At 40.0% G+C, this 26,743-nt stretch overlaps 1 protein-coding gene across 15 annotated transcripts in view; it reads right to left on the reverse strand.

The window, feature by feature from the left end:
* The window catches only part of MRTFB (myocardin related transcription factor B), a 200,553-nt gene that overhangs the window by 55,706 nt on the left and 118,104 nt on the right, over window positions 1–26,743 (reverse strand). Inside the window, exon 1 of one of the 15 annotated variants that reach the window (XM_022552258.3) lies at window positions 19,789–24,702. The exons of 13 other annotated variants lie outside the window; for them this stretch is intronic. In XM_022552258.3, the coding sequence (XP_022407966.1) occupies window positions 19,789–19,909 (121 nt within the window). In that variant the 5' untranslated portion in view covers window positions 19,910–24,702. Of the gene's footprint in view, window positions 1–31; window positions 12,748–19,788; window positions 24,703–26,743 lie in introns of those variants that run through there. One more of the 15 variants, XM_089896136.1, reaches the window with a different exon arrangement.

Genomic DNA, 26,743 nt, shown 5'->3' on the forward strand with positions numbered 1-26,743 from the left:
AGGAAAGATTAATGTATTTGGAGGAACTCACTCCATATGGAAAATTTTTGTTTGTTTGTTTTTTGCGGCACGTGGGCCTCCCACTGCTGTGGCCTCTCGTGTTGCGGAGCACAGGCTCCGGACGCGCAGGCCCGGCGGCCATGGCTCACGGGACCAGCCGCTCCGCGGCATGTGGGATCTTCCCGGACCGGGGCACGAACCCGCGTCCCCTGCATCGGCAGGCGGACTCTCAACCACTGCGCCACCAGGGAAGCCCCTGGAACAAATTTTAAATAGCTTTAATGAAGGCCAACTTCATAAAAAAAATTAGACCTATGAGATATTACTAATTACGCAAAGGAAAATTTCTGAATTAAGACTTTGAAGTTTAATAATCTTTGCAAAACATAACACTGCATCTCACTCCAGAAGTTCTAAGAAAGCCACAAATCAATTGGTACCTAATTATTTTAATTAAAAGAGTAAATAAATCATTAAACTTGTAGAAAACAAGGTATACATCACAAAATGTGGGAATCCCGCTTACCAAATTTAATAAAATATATTTTTTCCCCTAGATTTCTCAAGCAGATTCCTTTCATAGCATCTCTATGTTTTTGTCTGGAAAGTGAGCTGATTTCAAAAAAGAGTAATATATGAAGTAACTTTGAAAAATATTTTCCTTGGTTTGCCTTACGTTCAATTTTAAGTTTCCATTTTTAATTTTTCTTTCAAACCATGGATGAAAACCAAGGTTAGGATTATTAAGGGTCCGCCTAAGAGTTGTCAATATGAAAAAATAAATTAGCTATATGTATTTCTTAAATGGTAGGGAAGGAAGACAATTTTTTAGCAAGGGCGTGATGAGGCTGGCTTGGACCAGGCTCAAATGCAAGGCACGTAACGGCTCCTACTTGCAATTAACCCCAAGACCTGAAGATGCAGGGCCTGTGGCCCGCATATCCTTTGCTTTTTGCTTGCCCTTGTGCTGACTGCAGAGCAGAGCCCAATCTTAGATATATTTTATATTTTCATATTCATTGCTAGATATGAATGTTATCCTTTACTTAATACTGAAAAAAATTTTTATATGCTTCTTTTGGGGGCCACAAAGCTTCACTGACATCCCATTTAGAACTGAAGCAATTGACATAAGATTCTATTACACACAGCAAAAGAAAAACTTAAGAGTCAAAAAAATATATGCACGTTTCTCACATTAAAATGTTTTGCAGTTCTCTGAATCAATTATGCTCTAACACAAAGATCTTTTCCCTGATAACTTATAGTTTATTGAGAATAGTATGTTCCCACTGTACTTTACTAGGAACAAAAATAACCAAGGAGATGACCTGTGGATCTGATAGCACCCAAATGCCTGCATACTCCGACATTCTTCTACGAATGCCGAAGTTAATTCTTGTCTGAAATCAAGGTGGTCATATTCGAGAGGCAGAATACCAAGAAAAGGAATACTGAGAGGAGAAAAGGGTCAGAACAATCTCTAGTTCAAAGGCTGACACTTCTGGAACACGGTGGTCCACGTCTGTTGCAGAATCTCTAGCAGTAGTATTTTTCCTTTCTCCCACAGGACTCTTCAAAGAAAGGAGTAAAATAGAAAGGGTAATGAAAATATCATCAGCCCCTCTTTTGGTTTAAGACAAACAAAGCACCATACTAGTGAGACAAATGTGTCAAACACAGCACATATTCCTAGGCGAATGGCATCTTGGAATGAGAGATACATTCGCAACAACATGGTGACAACCGCTTGTTAGTCTTGAAGCATCTCCTGACTGTATGCTGGTCAGCTGCCCTCATGCGCCTTCACAGCAGTCCTGTCAGCTGTATTATCTTTCACCAGAAATTGCATTTTCATGCTGTTGTGCGAAGGTATCTGTTGCCATGAGGGTAATACGCCAAATGAATGCATGTCACCAACCACCAATTGTTAAAATAAAACAAAACCATTGTGTTTTCCATCCATTTTTCTTCACGACAAAACAATCAATCCTGTTTATTTCATACTGCTCGAAGGTAGGAGAATAATCTTCCCAATCAATGCTCTCATTACCTGTTAATTTTCCCAAGTAGCAATATCCTCACACTACAAATATTACTCAAAGCAGGTGTGGCAGGCAGCCTTCCCCAGGCATGTTCATTCATTAAGAGCCTATTTATTAGGTGTCTGTTAGTGACTGCAGGGTGCATGCATGGGAAAGAACAGCAGCAGCTGTGAATAGAAGGTCTGTTTTTAGGCAAAGACATTAGGAAGAACATGAATGGAAGAGGAGGCAAATAACCAGCCATGTTGTTAAGACTGCAGATTACCCAGCTTGATTTAGTTTTCATCTATACCAAAAGGTGGGCAGCACGGGACACATTATGTTGAATATAAGGCACTATGCCCTATCGAGAGACTTGGGTACATTGCCACTTTTGGTCAATGTTAAAACACAATTATAGTATTCATTCATATCAAATACAACCAATCACTCGCAACCTGATGGAGGCTCTTCTGAGTACTAATGATTATAAAAAGTACCTATCAGATAGGTACAGGCTCATAATTTTGGACAATAGCAAACTTCCTTTTACTCTTTTCCACTCATCAAATGAGTGGAAAAAAAGAAAGTTAACACAATAAATGACAAGCAATACCTGTCCCTTAAAGGCAGACCACCCAGGCCAGGAAGGACAAGGCTTGAATGATGTAGACAGCTGAACTGTCCTGCAACACTAGAAAGCTAGAGCTGCCCAGAGGTGGGCAGAGCTTATCCAGACCGTGAAGGGGGAAGAGACCCTGAATAGAGAGGGCCTGACTCTTAACGATCATAGAGGCGTTCACCATTGCGGGCATGTGAGCATCTAAAGATGCTTTATCAAGTTAACCTTGGAGACCATCTTCCTCCCTTTGCAGCCTCCAAACTCACGTCTGTGTGGAGGGCAGGACGGCCCAGATCACTGAATGCTACTGGGCCTGTTGCACAGTTGCAGTTCTTAAGACCAATGGATAACCCGGTAGGCTGGCTGATCCCTGGAAACCTGACATACTCTGCACACGTTCACGAGACTGCACTCCTGTAGCCACAAACAGAAGACCAGATGCTGGTCCAGCACTGCTTTCCTGTGGCATCAGCGGGTGGTGGTGGTGTATGGCTGCCTAAGAAGCCAACCTCGGGGCAATGGCCTTGTGTCTGAAAACAGACCTGAGAGCATTCGCCCCCGGTGCCTTGCTGAATTGATAAATTGTGCTACTGGGCTGACATCATAGCTTCCAACACATTAGGAAACTGACTAAAATTCAGCAACTCCATGGCCATCTTACAAATAATTACATGCCAGAAAAGAAAATATGTAAATCTACAGAATTCTGGAAGGAAAAAAAAAAGAGTTCAAAACACTCAGTGAGTGAGCAGCTACATCCTTTCAGAAAACAAAGGACACAGTAATAAATGGCGCTGAAATAGAATTCATGTTACGACTGCTCACATTTGAACATTTTCAAAGAATGTCTTTATCTTTGAAACATGTAGAAATGAAAATAATCTGATACATGGACCTAAGAAGTTCTTACGTTTAAAATGGGTGGGGTTAAACCTGTTTCATTTTCTCAAAAAGGTGTGTGTGTGGGGGGGGTGTGTGGCACACAGGTGTTAACAGCGTATCTCATTATACAGCTAGCACTGTATTCTCTGTGCAAAAACCGTTACCACAGGCTGGGAAGTCTATAACAGCTCTGTGTTTCCCGATGACAAAACTCACAAGAGGTACACAAAGGACCTCCATTAACAGAAGGAGATGAGGTTACAGAGCCATTTGCTTACCCTTTGTGTCACATCTTTCTTAACTAGCCTGAGTCCAAGGTTTTTATTTTTTATTAAAAAGAAAATAAATCTCTTTACCTATTAAAAGAGTGATACATGTTCATTACAGAAAATAAGGAAATTTTAAAAAGGAGGAGGAAGAAACCAAAAAAGAAAATCACCAATAATATCAACCAGAGCGATATACAACTACTGTTACCATACTGGTGTATTCCTCTGTCTCTTAGCTAAGCATAATTTTTTTTTTTTTAAAGAAGATGTTGGGGGTAGGAGTTTATTAATTAATTAATTTATTTTTGCTGTGTTGGGTCTTTGTTCATCGCGGTGCGCGGGCCTCTCACTATCGTGGCCTCTCTTGTTGCGGAGCACAGGCTCCAGACATGCAGGCTCAGTAGTTGTGGCTCACGGGCCTAGTTGCTCCGCGGCATGTGGGATCCTCCCAGACCAGGGCTCGAACCCGTGTCCCCTGCATTAGCAGGCAGATTCTCAACAACTGCACCACCAGGGAAGCCCAGCTAAGCATAATTTTTGATTCTCTGCTTCTACATACTATGATCACACTGTACAATGATAAATGTTCTTGTTATTTCAATGGCTACATAAAATACTCTGTTGGGTGGACATGCATAGTTTACTAAATATACCCCTATTATTTATCACTTAGGTTGTTTCCAATTTTTCCAACTACTATAACTAATGCTACGGTGGGTTTTTTGTGTATAAAGTTTACTCCTTATTTTTAGTTATTTCCTTAATTCCTAAAAGGAGGATTCCCTATGTGGTCCATATAAGGCATGGCCATAAAGTAAGGAGACAAATTTGTATGCAAACCATCATCTTTGAAATTATAGTAGACGTGTGAAAACATGGATACAGACTACTTTACATCTGTTGCATTTAGAGAAAAAATTTTAATTAATTTTTAAATTTTTCCAAGACGATGTGTGTTATTATTTCTTAGGGCTAACATTCATGGTTTCTGATTACATTTCAACAAAAAGAAAAATGCATGTAATTTGGAAAATTCTACTTAAGTGTTACGTCTTGTTACAAAAAACAAAAACAATATTCTGTCAACATAAATGTTTTCAACTTGCTCTTTTTTTAATACAAGAAAAGTAAAAACGTAATTTTAACCACCATTCTGAAAAATGAAATGTAGCTCATCTAATGGCAAAGAGGAAATGTCATTCTTATTCATCATCAGAAATAGTTTAGAATTAAAAAGTATCATCTCTGGGCTTCCCTGGTGGTGCAGTGGTTGAGAGTCTGCCTGCCGATGCAGGGGACACGGATTCGTGCCCCAGTCCGGGAAGATCCCGCATGCTGTGGAGCGGCTGGGCCCGTGAGCCATGGCCGCTGGGCCTGCGCGTCCGGAGCCTGTGCTCCACAGTGGGAGAGGCCACAACAGTGAGAGAGGCCCGCGTACCACACACACACACACACACACACACACACACACGCACACACACACACACACACACACACACGCAAAAAGTATCATCTCTTAGTTCCTTTCCCCTGATTCTTAAGTGGATTAAAGTGCTTTTAGAGCAAAATTTTAGAATTAGTTTCCAATATTAAAAAAAAAACAACCTCAAAATAGCATAATGTCTTTCACATAATATTTACACCTCTTCAAAATTTTTAGCTGCTTTTTGAACCAAGATACGTCTTTTCTCTTTTGTTTCTATAAGTAGAATGTTTGAAATGTTTCCATAATATGAATAAAGTGCCTTTTCACTCTAAAGGAAAAAACCCACATTATGCAGCATTTTAATAACATATAGCAATTTGGCATGAGTTGAACAAGCCAAAACAAAGCACAGTTTTGGGCCAGGGGATTTGCAAGGGGACATCTGAGGAACGTATATAACAAAAACAAGGCAGAAATGACACTTTCTGGGAAGCAGTATGGCAGGCAGCCATGGTCTTAAGAAATTCTTTATAAATAGCTAGTTTCAGTTATGGGGTATGAAGGAGGGTGGGAGGAGTGGGGACGGGGCGTGGGGGTGGGAATTAGCAGCTGCCTGCAAGTCAAAGAGAAGATCCAATGTATATTATTTAATTACAGGACACTGGACAGAATAAACTGCAGAATCATGAGGGGAGGAAAAAACACCCCAAAACCCTGAGCCAGTCAAGTAAAGGCTGGGTAAACCAGTGGCAAAAGCAAAGATGGGAAACTGAAAAATACTCTAGAATTGACTATGTATTGACTCTGAAGATAATATTAGGCAAAAAACAGACCCTGGTTTCAGTTTTTAAAAATTTGTTTAAAGATGTTTGAGTAGTTAAGAGAATGAAGTAGTTGTACTTTGGCAAAAATTTATTATGCATTGTTTAAAGAGTGCTAATTTAAGGGCCTGGTCCTATAAAAACAAGACAATTTAGAAAAGCCAACATCTTCATATTATCTTTTGAACTTAGATACAGGAGGGATTAACTGGCCCCTAAGTAATACCTTAGGACAGTTGCATTTGGGGGCCCCATTCAACCCTGATTTCAGTGTTCTATCAAGCAGCTGGTTCAGGAGTAAAGTTTACAACTGCGTTTGTTCAATCAGCTGGGGGCAAATGACATCTTAAAAAAATCTGTATCAAAAGAGCAAAAGACTGATGGACTGCTTTTCCTGTTCCTCAGAAGTAAATGTTTAAAAAGCTGGGCTCTCCTGGTGGCGCGGTGGTTGAGAGTCCGCCTGCCGATGCAAGGGACACGGGTTCGTGCCCTGGTCCGGGAAGATCCCACATGCCGCGGAGCGGCTGGGCCCGTGAGCCATGGCCACTGAGCCTGCACGTCCGGAGCCTGTGCTCCGCAACGGGAGGGACCACAGCAGTGAGGGGCCCGCGCAACGCCCAAAACAACAACAACAACAACAAAAAAGGTGAAAGATATTTTCTTAGATCAGTCTCCCTAGGCAAAAGAAACAAAAGCAAAAATAAACACATGGGACCTAATCAAACTTAAAAGCTTGTGCACAGCAAAGGAACGATCAGCACAATGAAAACACAACCTACGGACTGGGAGAAAATATTTGCAAATGATGCGACCAACTATATCCATAATATACAAACAGCTCATAAAACTCAATATCAAAAAAAATCAAACAGCCCAATCAGAAAATGGGCAGAAGACCTAAATAGACATTTCTCCAAAGAAGACATACAGATAGACAACAGGCACATGAAAAGATGTTCAACATCGCTAATTATTAGAGAAATGCAAATTAAAACCACAATGACCTCACACTGGTTAGAATGGCTATCATCAAAAAGTCTACAGGGAATTCCCTGGTGGTCCAGTAGTTAGGACACTGTGCTTTCACTGCCGAGGGTTCAATCTTAGGGAACTAAGATTCCACAAGCTGCACGTCGTGGCCAATAACAACAACAACAAGTCTACAAATAATAAATGTTGGAGAGGGTATGGAGAGAAGAGAACCCTTGTACAATGTTGGTAGGAATGTAAATTGGTACAGTTGCTATGGAAAACATTATGGAGGTTCCTTAAAAAAACTAAAAACAGAGTAACCATGTGATTCAGCAATTCCACTCCTGCATATGTATCTGGAAAAAATGAAAACACTATTCCAAAAAGATACACACACCCCAAAGCCAAGATACGGAAACAACCCAAGTGACAATCAAGACGACTGATTTAAGAAGATGTGGTATATACAGGATTAACAGATACAAACTACTATAAAAAATAGATAAGCAACAGGATTTACTGTATAGCACAGGGAACTATATTCAGTAGCTTATAATAACCTATAATGGAAAATAATCTGAAAAAATATATGACTGAATCACTTTGCTATACATCTGAAACTAACACAACATTGCAAATCAACTATACTTCAATTAAAAAAAAAGTGAAAGTCAGTCCATCCCACCAGAGACCTCCAGTCCTCCTCCATAAAGGTAACCACTATTAAATTTCTATGGCTCTAGAGAATGTTTCGTGAATATTCTGGCAATGTTAAGTATAAAATATGCAAAGGAAATACATGCGGAGGCATCATACCATTCACACAGTTCGATAATTTGCTTAAAAAAAACAAACCACCCATGAAATCCACCTCATTCTTCTTTCTGGTTATCTTAGTGGCTGTATCTAACATATGGATGTGTCAATCATACACATTTAAGTTTCTAGATTTCCTGCTATTATTGTTATTATTAACAATGCTGCAGTGATTATCTTCATTTTGTGTCATCGTGTGTGTGTATGTGTGTGTGTATGTATAAACACTTAAAGATATATATATACACACATACTTAAAATACACACACACACTGAAAATTTTGATAGGGACACTTTGCAATCCAAATGGTTGTACCAATCTATATCCCCACTTACAAGGCAAGAGAGAGGACCTTTTTGCTCATCCCTTCCCCATAATATACATCATCATGCTTTAAGATAATTTTAAATTCAGAAACGAAGATCACTTACTCTTACCTAAGGCTATCAGCAATATTATGCCAAAGTAATAGTAAAATCTGAAATAACTATTAAGCAGTAAGGGACCAACAGATATCAAAAGAATTAGTGAGAGTGATGGGGCTGGGTTTTTGACTGAATGCAGAGATATTTACAGTGGTTGTCATAAGCTCAGGTTAAGCTTTCTCTTGTAAACCACATATTTATTTATAAATTTGGTAGAATTCTTCTCATGTTCCAGGACAGAAACCTAATAAGCTTAAGACTTCTCATTCTTTTCTCTTCAATTCCAACACAGCTGAGAGATGTAATAGACAGATTTGAGAAATACTTAGAACAAAATCAACACTATGTGCTGAGGGACTGGATGTTGTGTTTGAAGGAAAAAAGATAAAGATGATGCCTGGGTTTCTGGCTTAAGCACGTGGGTGGACCACTGACTGAATAAAGAATACATCATGGCCATTTAGGGAGTTCAGTCTTGGACATGTCTGAATTAGAAGCTGAGATGTCAAAGCGGGAACTGGCTCTATGAGTCCAGATTTCAGAAGGTAGCTCTTGGCAGGAGGCTAAAATTTGGAAGTTGTCACTTATGTAGTACTTGAAGCTATGGGAGTTTGCCAAGGTAGAGAATATAGAAAGAGGAGGCAACAACAGGAAGCGCAGGACCAAGTTCCCAGGAAATCCAACAATTAAAAGCCCATTTTTATAGGTCAGACAGGGGATGAAGGTCCAAAAAAGGAAGTGAGAGGAAGCTGCCTAAGGAGCAGGAGGAGCCTGGAGAGTGTGTATAAAAGTGTTTCTAGAAAGGGGTCACGACCAACTGGGTCCGATGCTGCTGCTGTAATACATGAAGGAGCTGCTTTTTGGAGTGATGGATGGAAATCAGGCTGGAAGAGGTTAGGGAGGGGTAAGAGTAAGAATGATAGTAATGGAAACAATGCTTTCAAGATTTTGCCCAGGGGGCTTCCCTGGTGGCGCAGTGGTTGAGAGTCCACCTGCCGATGCAGGGGACACGGGTTCGTGCCCCGGTCCGGGAAGATCCCACATGCCGCGGAGCGGCTGGGCCCATGAGCCATGGCCGCTGAGCCTGCGCGTCCGGAGCCTGTGCTCCGCAACGGGAGAGGCCACAACAGTGAGAGGCTCGCGTAGCGCAAAAAAAAAAAAAAAAAAAAGATGTTGCCCAGGAAGGTAGGAGAGAGGCGAAAGCTTGAGGGGTGTGGAACTTCAGGTTGGAACATACTTGAACAGGTTTACAAGTGATGAAGAGTGAGAGAGAAAAGGGGAGGGGAGAGGAGGGAGAGAATGGGAATGAATGAATATGAATGAGAATAAAGGAGAGAATAAGAGGTAGCAGATCCCTTGAAGGGGAGGGGATTCAGAGCAAACAAGAACAACCTTGTTAAGAGACACTTCCTCTATCATGACAGGAAGGCAATGAGGATTGGATACAGCTGCAGATAGGTTTATAGGTGTGGTCTGGGACGTCCATAGAGTTCCCAGATGATGGCTTTTATTTTCTCAGAGAAGGAGGAAGAAAGGTCATCTGTTCAAAGTGAGATGAATGAAGGAAACGTCAGTTCTGAGGCTAGTGAAGGAGGTTTGAAATAATCATTGCAGACTGCGAAGAACAAGTTGAAAAGAGAAACATGGTTATTTTGTCTTGACATGCTCCAACTAATAATGGCAACAGCTTGGGGGAGAGAAGTCAGTTAGGAAATGGCGAGTCACTCACTGGCTGTGAACGATATCATTTCATCAGAGAAAAAGACCACAAGATACAAAATTAGAACATTTGGCAGTTCTTTCTCAAGCTCATTATATAAAATTTTAGTTAAGAACAGTTGCAGCCCAGCAATTCCACTTCTAGGTGAACTGAAAAGAAGTTAAAACAGGTACTCAAACACACACATGTACACCCATGTTCACAGAAGCACTATTCACAACAGCCAAAAGGTGGGAACAGTCCAAATGTCATCAACAGATGAATAAACAAATCCTGGTCCATCCATACAGTGGAATATTTATTATTCAGCCATAAAAAGAAATCAAGTACTATATAAGCCACAACATGGATGAACTTGAAAAACATTATGCTAAGTGAAAGACACCAGATGGCAAAACATCATATATATTATATGATTCCATAGATGTGAAATATCCAGAATTGGTAAATACACAGAGACAGAGCTCAGACTGGTGGCTACCTGGAACTGGGGGGAAGTCACTGCTTAATGGCTACAGGGTTTTTTCTTGGGCTGATGAAAATGTCTTGGAACTAGACAGAGGTGTACTTGCACAACACTGTGAATACATTAAATGCCCCTGAATCGTTCACTTAAAATGGTTAATTTTATGTTGCGTGAATTTTACCTCAATAGAAAAAATGGAACAGTTGGCAGAGCAACTGACTTTAAGACACTAATTACTCAATAATCAAATTTCCTATTTCCCACCCATCGCTAGCTAGCCCCCCTCACCATCATAATTCCGTTAACCACCAATGGTTACTTCATCTTTTAAGGATTTGATAACTACAATAACAGCTATATATTATATCATATTTCCTGTCACACCAAATTCTAGGTTTTGTTGGTTTTTGGGGGGCCTCTAATTCCCCTTCTAAATCTCATCCTTATATTCTAGCACCTTCTACAATGCTCACCATATAGAAGTTTTAATAAACATGTTTTACTTAATTTTGTATGGTATACTTACAAGTATATAACTGAGTTACTATTTTCTAAGGAAAAAGAATTCTAGCAAAGTTTAAGAATAAATCACCAAGAAGATTTTGTATGGGCAAGTGATTATCATGGGACAGAACCAACACTTGTCTTGCTTAGTTGTATGAATTTGAGGCTTCAGATATTTCTGAATTGATGTTGGTGGTAGAACAGAAGACAAAATCTAATTATATTGTTTTGAAGGGTAAAAGACGACTGAAAAAGGGAACACTAAGGGCAAAGGAGTAAAGAAGAGCATGAAAAACTGGTAGACAGTAATTTATTTTCATCTCCATTTACAGTTAATGTGAAATTTAGGCTGCATTAGAGAAGCGTACAAACACTTAAGCACTCTCATAGATGATAAAAAGTAGCAACCGAAGATTACAGACTTTTGGTTGTATTTTCAGGGGTCTGATTTGCCAATTATAAAATAAGGTTCTTCTTCAAGTAATTTAAAATAATGAAATGCAAAGAGGCCAAAAATAAAATGGTGGTTTGTCCTATAAGAGCCATGCTATCTGCGCTCATTAAGCAAACTCCCATCAACACTCCTGTCTGAAGCAAAAGCAGAGTTAACACAGTATGCACATAAATCTAAACCTCTGATACTACCAAGCGCAAAGGGCATTCTGATCAGGAATTTTTATATTATGATTATTTTCCATTTAGGAAAAGGAGAGACAACATTAATTTAAAAAAAAACTGTGCAAATCAGTGTTTGAAAGTTAGGTCTTAGACTACCTAGGAAATACTGCCTTTCATCCAATATCAGAAAGTCTACTGCATCCTTTGACGTCCACTGGGGTGAGGGGTGTGGGGGAAGAGGCAGGTGATACAAACTGCGGAATTCTAAACCACTGTCCCTTGCTGGTAGGGAGGTCACAGTCAAGAATGCAGCATTTACCCTCTATCAGGAATTAAAGAGCAAAAATGAAGTAAAAACTAAAAATGCTAGCAGTCCAGGCTAATGCACTGTAGGTTTCCTGCATTAATCTGCACCATGAGGTCAGGAAGACAATGTTTTCAACACTCAGCCCTTGGAAATTTACAGGTACTTTGATAACTCTCTGGTTGGCTGCTGCTTCTGTTTCCATGGAAACAGGCTGCTAAAAATGGGCCATGTTTCTTTAAACTGATCATACCTTCACACAAATTCCCCTCTCTTTTTTGTCAAAAGTTGGAATGAATTAAGTATGCTTCTCATGGTATGACAACGTGATGTCAAGCCAGGGGACCTGGTACAGAATGGCAGGGACAACGTTAGCCTGTGGCAGACATACAAAGATATTATACATACCTATGTGCATCTAAAAAAATCTCACTTGGTTAAAACGCAGTGGAAATAAATTACACAGTGGAATAAATTGAAGTATAACACAAATAATAGGCACTGCAAAAGTAAAATCATCCACTTAATTGCCTGATCACCAGCAATGTAAAGAGGTTTAAAAAAAACTTGATTTGTTTTTTCAGACAATTAAGTTTTAATCTGTAGGGCCATGCTGTTTCTATACCTGAATGTCTAGATTTCTTAACCCTCCATGTTTCCAAAAGAAGATAATGTTTATTTTTCTTATTTGGGGGGTAATCAAAAAGTCTATGTTTCACTGCTGCATTAGAATTTCAGTGTGCAGCCATAGGCAGAGGTGCTGACACTTTTTTTTTTTAATCTTTATTGGAGTATAATTGCTTTACAGTGTTGTGTTAGTTTCTGCTGTACAACAAAGTGAATCAGCTATACGTATACATATATCCCCATATCCCCTCCCTCTTGTGTCTCCCTCCCACCCTCCCTATCCCATCCCTCTAGGTGGTCACAAAGCACCGAGCTGATCTCCCTGTGCTATGCAGCTGCTTCCCACTAGCTATCAGTTTTACATTTGGTAATGTATATATGTCCATGCCACTCTCTGACTTCATCCCAGCTTCCCCTTCCCTTGAGGACTGTGTCCTCAAGTCTGTTCTCTACATCTGTGTCTTTATTCCTGCCCTGCCACTAGGTTCATCAGTACCGTTTTTTTTAGATCCCATATATGTGTGTTGTGCTGACAGCTTAAAGCTCTTTCCTAATCCCTCTAAATTGGGAAAATGTACGTTGTATAAAGGATTCTCAAATGCCTTAGGGTAAATTCCTAAGGCAGCTTCTCTGAATAAAAAGACAATTAACAATTGAAACAGGAAAATAGTGGAATATTATTTACCTCCAGTTTTTCCCAGAATAGTAAGCACATGCTACTCTCTTGAGGTCATTTAATCCTGGCTCAATATCCTGGTTTTTCTTCCCATTTTGTGGATTCAGGAATGGGACATACACACACACACAGAGTTGACTCTTGAACAACATGGCTTTGAACTGCACAGGTCCACTTACACGTGGACTTTTCAATAAATACAGTACCTGTATTTTCATTTTACACATCTTTAACTAAGTGGGGGAAAAGTTTGTGTTTGATTAGAGATCACGATATGTGGAATCAAAAGAATTAGGGTCTGAGTCCTGATTCTACCCAGACCGTTTTGGTTTCCTGCCCTTGGTTGAGTCATCTGTCAATTCCTTTGTTTCTGAGGCAGAGAGAACAGTACTCAGGTTTTTGACTGCGCATGGCAGGGGTGTGGGAGGCTGGCGCCCGTAACTCCCACGTTGTTCAACGTTATATATGTATACCTACAAACACATGTGCCAATTTGCCCACAAAAACATAAGGAGAACAGAGAACTTGTGACACAACTTGTGTGCAATCCTAATGTCAGAGCAACTGTGCATGATGGTGCAGATCAAAGGATGAGCTGCAGTTGTTCAGGCCAATCGGGTGGGGATGGGTGGGCAGGGAGAGGCGTTCTGGGAGAGAACAGCTGCGGAGAGAGAGAAGTAGCACAGAGGCAGGGCCTCACTTGCTGAAGGCGGCCAGAGTGTAGGCGGAGATCAGCTGGGCAGCTCTATCTCTACTTGAGTAAAGATTCCTGTTGAGATTCTATTTGAGGAAGGGGACCTGGATAAGGGTGGGGCTGTGGTGAAACAGTGCTGTTGAGAAATGAAATATTTTTGAGGTAGGATTGACAGATTCGATAACCAGATTTGGTGACAGGCTATGAGAAGGTCAAGGAAGGTATCAGGGATCACTCCCATTTTGGGTTCCTGCCGTGAGCTAATGGGGGGACGGAGGTGCCACTGACGGAGAGACAGGAAGCCCTGGAGGAATGTGTTTCATGGGAAGAAGTAAGGGGCCTACTGGAGCCGTCAGGGATGTAGATGACCGTGCAGGTCTGAAGCACAAGAGAGACGCCTGTCGCTCAGTCTGTGATCCTCACTCATTTGGACTAAAGCAGATAGAGGTTTCTTCTGCTACGTCTTTTATGTGTGTGTGTATTTTAACTTCTAAATTATCATTCAGTTTCCCACTTTGCAGGCTGTGAGCTCCCTGAATGCCATTGCTTATAGAGGTTTACAACCTCTAGAATGATGCTGTGGAGAAGCACTCAAATTTCTGCCAAATAAAATGATTTCCAATAAAAAGTTAAATTACATAATTTCATCTCAAAGGCAGCATATACCCATTTTTAAAAGACGCTGAATTACATCTGGGAAAAAGAATCTTCTACTTTTTCCTTCATACCTGTATGTTATTTGAATTTATTTTAAGGGCCGTATCGTACACTTCAAATTTATTTTTAAAAAACCCATTAATTTAGCAATACCTCACTTGTACAACACTTTCAGTTATGTAGAACACTGGCAGAAAACAAAGAAAGAAGAAATTCCCAAAGAAATAAAAATAGATGCTGCAAAGTTCACGTGCTTTACTTACAGAAGAAGGCTCGGTAGCATTCTCTATTTTAACTGCTTATTTGTCTGCTTCTCCCAGTATGACTCAATAAATTTTAATTGAATCAACAACACAATCAGGATTCCACTATTACATTTTGTTTATTTGTTGCTTACTTGGAAGATTAGAAGCAGCAGGTCAGAAAAGCGAAAAGCAGCCGAACGTGGCAGATGACAAAAATCAAATAATAAACAATGATTCTAGTGATCTAGTAATGATCTAGGGATCATTCTGTGCATGGGCAAACGGTTTTATACACCTCAACAATGACTTAAGGCACCAATGCATTACATTTTGGGTTAGCCATTAATTTATAATTGAATTTTAAATTATATCTGAAGGTGATAGTTCAAACTACATTGTTTAAGAAGGCAGAGAGGGGTATAATATTCTTCAAAAACTTATTGCATAATAGTAACGTATCTTTGAGATGCAGGGCACTGGGAGTGAGGTATAAAAATCATCCAAACAATGACAGTATCTCCAAGAAATATTATGGTCTAATAGTGAAGATAGTACAGACACATACCACAGTAGCAAAAGGTGACCTGCCATAAAAAGATGCAGAGCAAGTTACTGGGAGTATATGATAGAGAAGAAATTATTTTTAGTTGACAGGATCAGGTGACTTTCTTTAGGAAGTGGCACAGGGACTGGGTTTTAAGAGACTCTGGACCTGCAAAGCTGGGGTGAGCAGCTTTCCAAGAGAACGTCCAGCAGTGATGGAAATGGTTTATAATCTGCATGGTTCTATACAAAAGCCACTAACCAGGTGTGGCGTCTGAGTAACTGAAATGTGGAGAATGTGGCTGAGGAGGTAAATTTTTAAAAATTTTACTTCATTTTTAATGATTTTAAATGTAAATCTGAACAGCCATATGAGGCTAATGGACAGTGCAGGTAAAGTATGTATGAGATAATCTGTCACTTAGAAAAGTTTTGGTGCTTTAATAAAGGTATTTATTTAGTCTATTTTCCCTAGGTTGAACTGCTCAGAATATCTCAGACAAATGTGCATTTTTTCCATACATAGATCTCCTATAGCCATGTCCCAGCGCACCCCATTAACCCACTCCGCTGTCTATGATGCAGTCTGCCACAAACTTTCACATGCTTCATCACAACTGTTACTAGCCAGTCTACGACAGAATTGGGAATGTGGTTCCCCAAAGCAGTAGTAGCTCTTCTCCCCACCAGCCACAGCTGAGCCACACAAAAAAAGAAGCCCAGATCCCCGAGTCATTTCTTAGAGGACGGCTGACTAGGATAGCTGCCCAACCCACCTGGGACTATGTTTTGAGCAAGAAATGTGCTTTGATTGGTTAAAACACTGAGTTTGGGGGCTGTTTGTTAGAGCAGGTAGTTTAGTCAAAGTAATTAATACACAAGCCAGTTTTCTTTCTTTGGTGTTTCATTTTCACCATTAGAGAGCTCCGTATATCGAACATCAATTTTTCCTCTTTAAATTGATTTGTTACCGTTTTGTCTTGGATAAATACGGGATATAACTAGCTGGTAGCACTGGCATTATGATTCATCATCTCAAGTATTAAACCACTTATCTGAATTAAACATCTCAATTTATTTGATTTTTCCCCTCAAGTTTCATGATTATTAATTTGTAAGTTGTCAAGTCAGTGACGTGTAATATCCTTTAGTTGTTAGAACCAGAAATTAAATTTAAATCTCATCTGTGATGAGCCCTATTAAAAAATGTTCTAAACCTTTTGTGGATAAGTCAAAAGGTGAGATTCCCTACTGCTGCTTTGACAAAAGAAACCAGTCTAAGGAAAATGTTCTATTTTGAAGTTGATCAGAATTCATGACATTTGTTGCCATTTCTCACCTGAAGCAGAAAATAATTAAATTCTGCAACTATATATGTGGGTTGGTATTTATCAAAAAGTTTATATAAGCATTAACAAAACTGTGAGGAGATATGCTTTATTTTCCAAAGAATTCTCTGGTATGTGGTGACAACTTTTCACAGGCGGTTGACACTTGGAACATTTTTCCCTTAAACTTTCAACAGGTATTACTAAATTTTCTTGCTAAGGTGTCACATAAACTTTGAAACCTATGATTATCTGCTTACAAAATCTGTTTTTCCCCCTAATAATAATTTCAGCTAATTAGCACTGTCAACAATAACAGGAATTCTAAAATGTCCCCAAATAAGCAAGAACGAGAGCAACTACTTGAGAAGCAGAGGTCGACCTCCCACCCCTCACAGCAGACACCATCACAAACGCCAGAGACCTGGCTGTGTCGCTACGATTAGAATGGAATGGACCCAAATCTATGCCTCCTTCATTACCTGAAAACTTTTGATTCAGACACTGCCACAGATGAGTGGAACATCAAATATTATTTATGTGAAAGGTAGTATTTTAAATGAGTATCTCTTAACACGAGGCATAAACCACAGACATGACTAAATAGTCAGAAATTTGTCTTTTGACAAGACAGCATAGGATCTAATTAGACTCTGGGGCATTTTAGTGTTTGAACATTGCTGCCGTATCAATAAGCTTTCACAGATTAATAAAACTGACATATGACCCAGGACCTAGCAGCAGAAGAAGCTCAGCAGTGGCCTGTCCCAAGAGTCTGATAAGGTCACCGCTGGTGCTCATCTGCAGGCAGTGACTGTGACACACTGAATCCCAGGAGTTCAACCCTGCAAAGGAACGTAGTCATTTTCAGAGGACACCAAGGAAAAAAAGTAGCTTTCTGCAAAATTTCTCCTATTTTTTCTGTTCTAATTAAACTCAGGTCTAATCCTCTTTCGGTGTCACTACCTTTGAGGTACAGATCACCTTTGATATCTCTCTTTTTTTTTTTCCCCCTCAGCCCTATCGCTAGCAAAAAATAAGTAGAAATACAGTCTGTTGAGACAGAAAGTGAAGCCTAGTTCAGTGCAACTGTGGTGAGGTAGATGAATTTTATCATCCAGTCATTTCTGTGGAGTATTTAAAAATATGAAAGTTCTCTCCCTGTACACCTCTTTATACTGATGAATTTACATGACAGTAAGATATGTAAGTACTTCTCTACTTTGCCAATATACACAAGATTTTAAAAATTAAATTTTAAATAGAAAGGAAAAGTAACAAAGGTTTAAAAAAATTAGAAGAGGGGTGGCAAACTGGCATGAAACTGGGTATCTCATAAAGACACTATGAAGTAGGTATTGTTTATCTTCATTGTACAAAGGAGGAAATTAAGGCTCAGAGCAGTGAACTTGTCTAGGGTCACAGAGCTAGAAAATGGGATTTGATCCCAAGTATATCTCACTTCAGAGTCCATGCTCTTGCTTTGTGACATTATACTACAGCAAATGTATAAATTCAAAGCATGGTCACAACTGTTAGGGAAAAAATCGATACATTATGTAATCATCTCAAGGCAGTTTTGCTGTTCCTGTTGATAATTCTCCTACCCTGTTTTTATATTTTTAATTCTTGCTCTCTACACTCCTTATCATACTGTTGTTGTAACATCTTTTTATTTCTCCAACTGCATTTTCCTCCACTTTTCCCGGTTTTTCAAGCAGCGTAAAAATTGTTAAAAATTTATGATGTTAATGGGAGCTTAACACTAGAACTTGACTTAAATGATACATAGATAATCCCCTTTTTAAGTTACTGATTTAAAAAAATTAAGTTCTCCTCAGTGAGTCTCTAGAACGTGCCCTAGAAGCTCTACCGGTGTTGATTTTACAAGAGTCTACAAGAAGATCTGCAGCGCACAAGCGGGGGCAGCCCCGCTGTCTGGTTCCTGGCAGCACCTATTGATACTTCATTGTGTGTCCTTTGTTTCCATCTACATGTTTTTTTCAACCAGTACCCAAAAGAAGTTCAACTCCAATAAGAAAACAACTATCGTTCCTTCTTCTTATTGTTTAAATATGCAACAATCCGTCACCACATTCTCCTTTTCTAAATGTATGAAAAAGAAAAGAAGGAATATCATTTTGGAAGAAGCTCAGACTGCTGCTTGGGCAGATAAACTATATTTACTGTCTGGGTCTCCAGAAGACGAGGAAGAGCCAGTGGAGAGGTGAGGGGGCAGCTGATGGTTATTGTGGGGAGTTTTCCTCCCAAAGAACACTAGAAAATCAAATTTCGAATTAAACAAGCATCGAGAGGGGTGACTTTCATATCTCAAATTCAGAAAAAACTCATTCTCTGAAGATTCTGAATTTCTTACTCCATGGTCCCTGGTCTCCGGCTGCTGTAGTAAAGCACACTGGGCACTGGTCTTGCCTCACTTCAGTGTACCAGGACACAGGACAGCAGTGCCCAGAACTTTGGACATTTTCTTAAATCAGTCAGGGAGGTACCTGCGTGGTGGCCACTAACAATCACTGACAGCATTCTTAAGCTTACTCTTTGCTTTGTTAAAAAACCACAAAACTACGCAATGTGCCTAAAAAACAAAACAAAATGATGGTGCAATGTGCATTATAACCAATTAAACCAATCATTTAAAGATACAATTAAGAAAGAGCTAGCTACCTTCCTGCTTTTAAACAATAAAAACCATAAACATGTTAATTGGAAAAAGAAATCATTTCCCTGGAACTACGTGTTCGTCAATGTAAAAGAAGCAGCGTTCTGCATAACACTGAAAAGGAAATGGCCTCTCCTAAAGTGAGGTGGGGGGAAGCAAAAAAATTAGAGGACATGAGAAAATCGACAAAACGAACCTGGCAGGATTTCACCGAAATGAGGACTGGCTTCGTTAAGTCCCCTTACTCTATCAGTTACTGCCACCTCCCTGGAGTCCTATCAGTGAATGAATCTTCAGAAAGGGCTACCAAGAACAGCATTAAGCTTTCATTTCAAAGAACTTAGAGTGTGTAAGGTACGTGAGTGGAGAGAGAGCAGACACACGGCATGGGAAGCAGACACACACGCTCAGCCTGGTTGATGAGAGTATGAATTTGGCAGTTCTGCCCCTGTCCACAGACAGACTGACCTTCCTTGAGACTTTTCTGGTTGCTCCCTTCAAGGCATTCCTTTTCTTTTAGTGGCTCGAAATCGCCAGCAGCTAAAATCTCCGGGAAGCCCTGTTGCTGCTTCTTGGAGCTATCGATCATGGTGAGAGGCTTCTGGAGACAGGCAGCATCAAGCAAGAGAAAAACTCAGTCTGCCAAACAGCAGAGGCCAGCGCTCGGAATCCTCTGGTCCCGGGGTCCTGGGTGGCTCCTCACAATACCCCGATCACTGGGCAAGTATGTCTTCAAGCAACTGAAGGAGCCGTTACCCTTTAGTTGCCAGCTGGACCTGCGAATCGACTCCTGCTGCTGGAAGCCCGAAACTCTCTCCCACGTTGGGAGGCAGAGGCACGGAAGCACGATGATGCTGAAATCCCACCCCTTTTCCCAGCCAGCCCAGCTTCCCCCGCACTGGGGACTTCAATCTGCAGTTTGATGGTCCGCGTCATCTGACAAACACTGACTCAAGCAGTTAAAAATAAATCCTCTGGTTGTTAAAAGACAAGACTTTGCTGATACCTAAGAAGACAAATTGCTGCCTGTGGTCTCTCTCCGGCTCTCTACAAACACAGCCACAGGCTGTGGAAATACTTTCTATCAGCCAGCCAAGCACATCCATTACTCATTAAGTTCTCCAGCTAAACAAACGGTGGTCTAAAGCACCCGAAGGAAGAGGGTCTTATCTCAGCAGAGGCACCACACTGAATAAACATGTTACTAGCATATCTGGATAAAAACAGAAGCATGTCACCACCACACTGCTTTCGTGGTGTGCTTTTTGCCGTTGCCGGCTCTCCCAGCCACAGCCGGTTCTCTCGGTCACAGGGAATGACCGTAACTGCAGCTTTCTGCCTTCGCCAATGCAGACCCGGGCGGCAGTTTTCCTTTGTGCCACTAGTCGGCCGAGAGAGTTAACATCGCCATGATTGTGCTAAGGAAGAAAATCTCCTCCCCTGTATTAAAGGCAGACACTGAGAGCTTCTAGTTCATAACAGGTTCCACCAGCAAGCAGCCAAGTTTAATTTCACGTGAGCTATCAACGGGCACCGTTCCCCCAGGTCACTGGCTGCCCACTAGGCACAGGGACGCTGCCTGAAGGAAATGTGCAGGTAAGGCAACTCCAGGCAAAGTGGAAATGCCTGCTTTCATACACACCAAACATCTATCTGTCTACAGCTGTAGCCAAAAGAATCTGATTTTCATGGTTTGAAGTATGCTCCTTTGCAAAGAGGTCCCATAAAACCCATTAGAGGTTGTAAGCGCAGGAGACTGAATCCTCCCTCCATGAGAGATCTGCTTTTGCTTTGTTCACTTTTTAAATAATCAACATCTAACAGAGTGCCTGGAATATTAGGGAGTTCTCAACAAATACTTGTTGCATGACTAAGTGAATGAATGAAAGCAGAAGATAATACTCAGAGCTCTTCTTTTGATAATACTCAGAGTTCTAAAGAAGTCCTAGGTCAGTGACCAAGAGTCACTAATTTTTAGATGAACAGCTATGTGTTCTTTAAAGGAAGCACATTCTCTCTTTAAAAGAAAATACACGCATACACTTTGAATGTGCATGTGACATGATCCTTTTGTGGGATAAAGAAAGGCTTACATTTTTACAGCCAGAAAAATCAATATTCTCTTCAACATATAACAGAGATGGGGACTGGATGAAGATTCTTTCCTTTGTCCCTGGTTCCAAGGCTGGTGTGCACTAAATCTGTGCTGTTCTAGAAAGATAGTTATCTATCCTTCTCCAGCATCTCTCAAGAATGGGATTACACAACACATGACATGCTTGTCAACTGAAATTCCTTCTGAGGCAATTTAAGTCCATCGTTGGTAGTCTAAACCCCTGCAGGAACAAACTGCGACGACTTTAACACACTTCTCAAAAAATGCCCTCAAATGCTCTGCTACTATTTCTGATCCTAAGGCCTCCATTCTTCTAAATTAACTGTTCCTACACCTTTAAAGGAGTAAGAAAAAACCCCATCATTTTCTGCGGACATTCTTTGGGTCGGTCTGCCGAAAGTTTTGCCAGTTTATCTCATTTAACCCCTAATAGCCCTTTGTGATCACTATGATTATTTGTACATTCTAGACATTTTACAGACCAAGACCAAAGTTACAGAGCTTGTAAGCAGCAGATCTGGAATTCAACCAACATCTTAGTTCTCCAAAGCCCACATCTTTTTTCTATGGCATTGCAATGCCTGCTGTCTTCTAAAACATGCTCCATTTCCACGCTTTAGTTTGATCTTGGGACAGGTTTAAGAGCAGAGACCATTACTTTCATTGCCTTCAGGTAATTCTACTCCTGGTGAGGGAGAAGGAAGGCAACGTAATCATACTAGAGTGCTTTTATGAAAGCAATTTAACTTTTCCTGAAATAATAACAACAGCAGCCAACTTTGTTTAGTGCTCTAAACAAAGTGTAGTGCACAACACCGTCTAAGTGCTCTTCATGGTTTGAAGAAGTGGTATGGTATCTCATTTATTCTGTTGACAGACCTGTGAGTTCAGTGTTGTTATCCTAATTTACAGATGAGAAAACTGAGGCACAGGAAAATCAAATATTTTGTCAGAGATCACATATCTCATAAGTGGTGGCCAGGATTCCAAACAGGCAGCTTGGTTCCAGAGCCTACATTTTTAATTGCTTTGCAAAAAGAACAATAAACCCCAACATTCTCCTTTTCAGAATGTTGTTTATAAAATTGTACCCAATTTTTTGGCCACAAGTTTAGAAACCTAAGTAGATACAGAGCTACACCATCCATTTAAAAATTCTTTATTGGCCATGTGTATGTGTGTGTGTGTGTAGTATATTAAAAAGTAATACAATTCTCTTTTAAGGATCCTCTGTAGTCTTATTATTTTTGTTTCTAATAAATATAAAAGATCTCAATAAGGAAACATTTTCTGGCTGTAGATTTATATGAAAAGTCTTGCCTTTGTAGTTTTGAAAGGGAATAATAATTTCTCTAGTGGTGAACATGCCTAAAAGAACATTTATTTTGCTATTTTAAAAATTCTGAAATAATTTCAAATTCAAAAAGCCTTTTCCCCCCGAACCATCTGCGAGAAGGCTCTGACACGATACCTCTTTACCCTAAGTGCTCTGGTTTATAATTCCTACAAACAAGGCTATTCTCCAACATAACCGCAAAATGACCATCAATATCATGAAATTAACACTGATATATCATTGCCACCTAATCCACAGACTCCATTCAAGTTCTACCAGTTGTCCCGACAACATCCTTTATAGCAGAAGGACCCAAACCAGAATCACATATGGCAACGAGTTTTCAAGTCTCTTTAGTTTTCTTCCATCTTGAACAGTTAGTTCCTCAGTCTTTCTTGATATTTCTTTCCTTGACTCTGGAAGATTACAGGCTAGTTACTCGGTAGAATTACTCTCAGTTTGAGTTCGTTTGATGTGTCTTCATGATTACATACCAGTCGTGGCAGGAATATTTTTGGCAGGAATACCACAGAAGCAATGTAGTGTGTTCTTTGCATCCCATCAGGTGGTGCACAAATTCAATTTGTCTCATAGCTGATGACGTTTATTTTAATTTATTAAAATGGTATTGGCCAGGTTTCTTCACTGCAAAGTTAATTTTTCTCTTTGTAATTAATTATTTCATGGGGCTGAGTTATTTATTACTAGAATGACTCCAAATGATGATTTTGAAAATTCTATCATTCCTTCTACATTTATTAGTGGCACATCCTACTGTAAGAAAAAATTCTCTTTATTCAGTTTATGTTATCTATTTATATCAGCATGGACTCACGACTCCTACTTCTTTCAATGGGTTATAACATGTTCCTATCACTATTTATTTTGATGCTCAAAAATAATTCAAATAATTCCAGGTTTGGCCAGTGGGAATCCCTTTGAGCTGGCTTCAGCGTCTTATTGTTCTGAGCACTTTGAGCACTTTCTTACTTTTTGGCATAAGATGTTCCAGGCTCACCGTTTACTTTTCCTGCTCTGTTGAGAAACCAAGCTAGGTGTGCTCAATGCTATTTGGGTGTCACTGTTCCCAGGCCTTTTCTGTAGTCAGAGGTAGGAAATATGTGTGAGTTTATGTCTCTGTGTGTGTAAACACAAACATATTTACGTCTCTCACTATTAACAGATGTAAATACAGACCTATATTTAAGTATGTACATCTGTATTTATGTATATTGAAAACCATGAGTTCACCCCAATGCCTCCAATTCCAGTCCAACCCCACAGGGTCATTCTCAGTTTCTTTCTTTTCTATATTTGTAAACTCCTCCTCCTATAGTGAGAATCTTGTCCCATGGTCTCTGCCACCCTACTCATGGATACCCCGTCCACCCCATTACTGTCACTGCTGTGGCCAAACCCAAGGCAGATATCTGCTCATCCACTGGCTCTGAAGCGTGGCACTGGACTGCTGCCCCCACTCCCACGGGGCAGCTGCCTTGCTCAGCCCCACATAATGTCTCTTGGATTGAATTAGGGCTGGAGGGAGGAAGGAGACCTGCCTTCTCTCCTGGTAGGAGAAGCCCACAGTTATCATGTGAACTGCTTTCCGGTAGGTCTGCCCTCGTTCCTTATGTGCTACATCATCTTCAGTGGCACTTGGCTCTATTGTCACGAGTGGCGTTTAACGTCAAATGATAGGTGATTAAATTCACTTTGGCTCTGATAAATATGCTTCCACAGTGTTTGTGTCTACACTCAAAAGAGCTGTTTTAGTATGAAAGAGAGTACCATAAATCAAGTCAATTTTCCCACTACCCCAAGCATAGATATTTAATAAGCATGAGAAAAACTGTATGGCTTGGAGACTAGGAACAATCCAAGAGAGGCCTCAGGGAATCAGAACAGAAACAAACATGGCTCAAGGGAACTACACAAAAACCTGGCAGAGTCAATATACGTTTGCAAAACTGCTGACAAGAAAGACTATCATTGTGATGGTGCTGTGCTTCAATAAGGAAAAACCTGAGGATGTTACCAACTGGGCAATGTTCCGCCAACGTAAAAATATTCAAAAATAATGAATAAAATAAAAGTAATAAATAAAATAATTAGTAACAGAATGCAAAGAGACTGCTAAATACTAAGTACTGTTTGTACTTCTCCTGCAGCATTCTGGATCTCGGGATTGAGGAAGATGCCCTTTTCTTTTTGCCTTCCACCTCTGGGTGCTTTGGAACAGGTCCTCAGGTGAACATTCACTGAAGAAGATGCCGGCACTTTGGGGCTTCCTTCACACAGTATTACAACATTTATGGAGTCATAGTCAGTCAGATTGGACGCATTTAGGGAGAAAAATTTCAGTCCAGGTTACACCTAAATTTTTTTCCTAAGGGTGTCATATTTTCAGTAAAATACATATTTGATCCTTAATTTTCTCCTTTTTAGCATTACAAATGCCACTATAAAATACATCTTTAGACAATTACTAAATGGCATGGTAAATTCCAATAATTTCATAATTATTAAGCCCAGTTTGATAATATTGATAATTTAAAATATTTTTTGTAAACAAGGACAAGTACAGAGTGCTATTTGTGAAATCAGACAGCATATCTTAAAAGTCCTTCATTTTTACCACTGTTTAAATACATGGATATTGAATAGTACTGCAGATATAAAGAGATTATGGAAACGACTGTTTCATGAGGAGGGATACATTTTTCTAACACTTCTAAGATAAGATTTTGAAAGAATATCAATGATTTGAGCAACTAAGTATTATAGCATAACTGAACACTACCACAGGGCCAAACAGCCTGATAGTTTCGTTTGTAATCTGTGCTTATCATAATCTTTCATCCTAGAATGCAGCCATGACCGGCATAGAGGCACTTCCCTCCTGTGTTTGCCTTATCCTCTCTGAAGATGTGAACGGCAACCCTGGCAAGGTTTTTCAGGACTGAATTTGGACCATTAACACTTTGCTGATTAACCTCTGCTTACACTGAGGGGAGAGAACTTCCTTTGGGGCGGGGCAACCAGTGGGTGAGGCAGAGGACATGTTTCCTAGCTCTTCCTCAGGCGGGTCCTCACGTGACAATGGCACCACTCAATCGCAGCATTCTGACAGCATCTCAGTTACTGGTGTCCTTTGTCTTCTCCCCCCAACCCCAGATCTTTAGTACGGATAATCAAGAGACGAGAGGATATACTTTATCAGCTTTGAGAAAGTCATCCAAATCCTTTCTCTACTTCTAAGCCTGAGAGTTACTTATAAATGTATAAACACAGACAACTGGCTGGAAGATTTACAACCAAGAGCCTTCCTTAGATTATATTTCTTCAAAGCAGACTTCCTTGAATTCTGAGTTATGGACTATAAGGGAGAATGAAATGACTACAGCTTTGAGGGTTTAGCATAGATGGGAAGAGTGACACGTTAAGAGGATGGAGTCCTAGCGAAGACTGGAAGGCACATCATCCAGTTACGACCAGTCTGATGCCTGTAACAAGGAAACTGACTACCATAGTGTTTCTCGACCTTTTTTACATCATAGCTCCTGACCCTTTTTAATATAATTTTTTAAATCACTTTCCATGAAATTTTAGTATCACAGATTTACTGTATGTATTTATGTACTCTATGTATATCTGTACATTATACATTAAAAAGATTTCTTTGCCTATACCCCAAGAGCCAATTTTCATTCCTGTTGAGAATGCTTAATTTACAAGAGGGAAAGCCAGTATTTCCTATTTTGTTGAGGAAAAAAATAATAAGATAATAAGAAAGAACTGTATGTAGGAAACCCTCAATGAGAAAATAACAAATGTTCACCGTCTGTGATAATGGTTTTTAGATCACAAGTAAATTTAGCAGGATCTTGAGGATCTTTCTGACCCTCAGCAGCTCTGAGGGAAACACGTATCGATATTTGTTTTGTTAAAAAAGAAAGTGCAGCTCAGCTACG

The sequence above is a fragment of the Delphinapterus leucas genome, chromosome 15 (assembly GCF_059928025.1).
Source record: "Delphinapterus leucas isolate spDelLeu-1000000601 "Yukka" chromosome 15, BTC_Dleu_Yukka2, whole genome shotgun sequence".
In the NCBI taxonomy this organism is placed as follows: domain Eukaryota; kingdom Metazoa; phylum Chordata; class Mammalia; order Artiodactyla; family Monodontidae; genus Delphinapterus; species Delphinapterus leucas.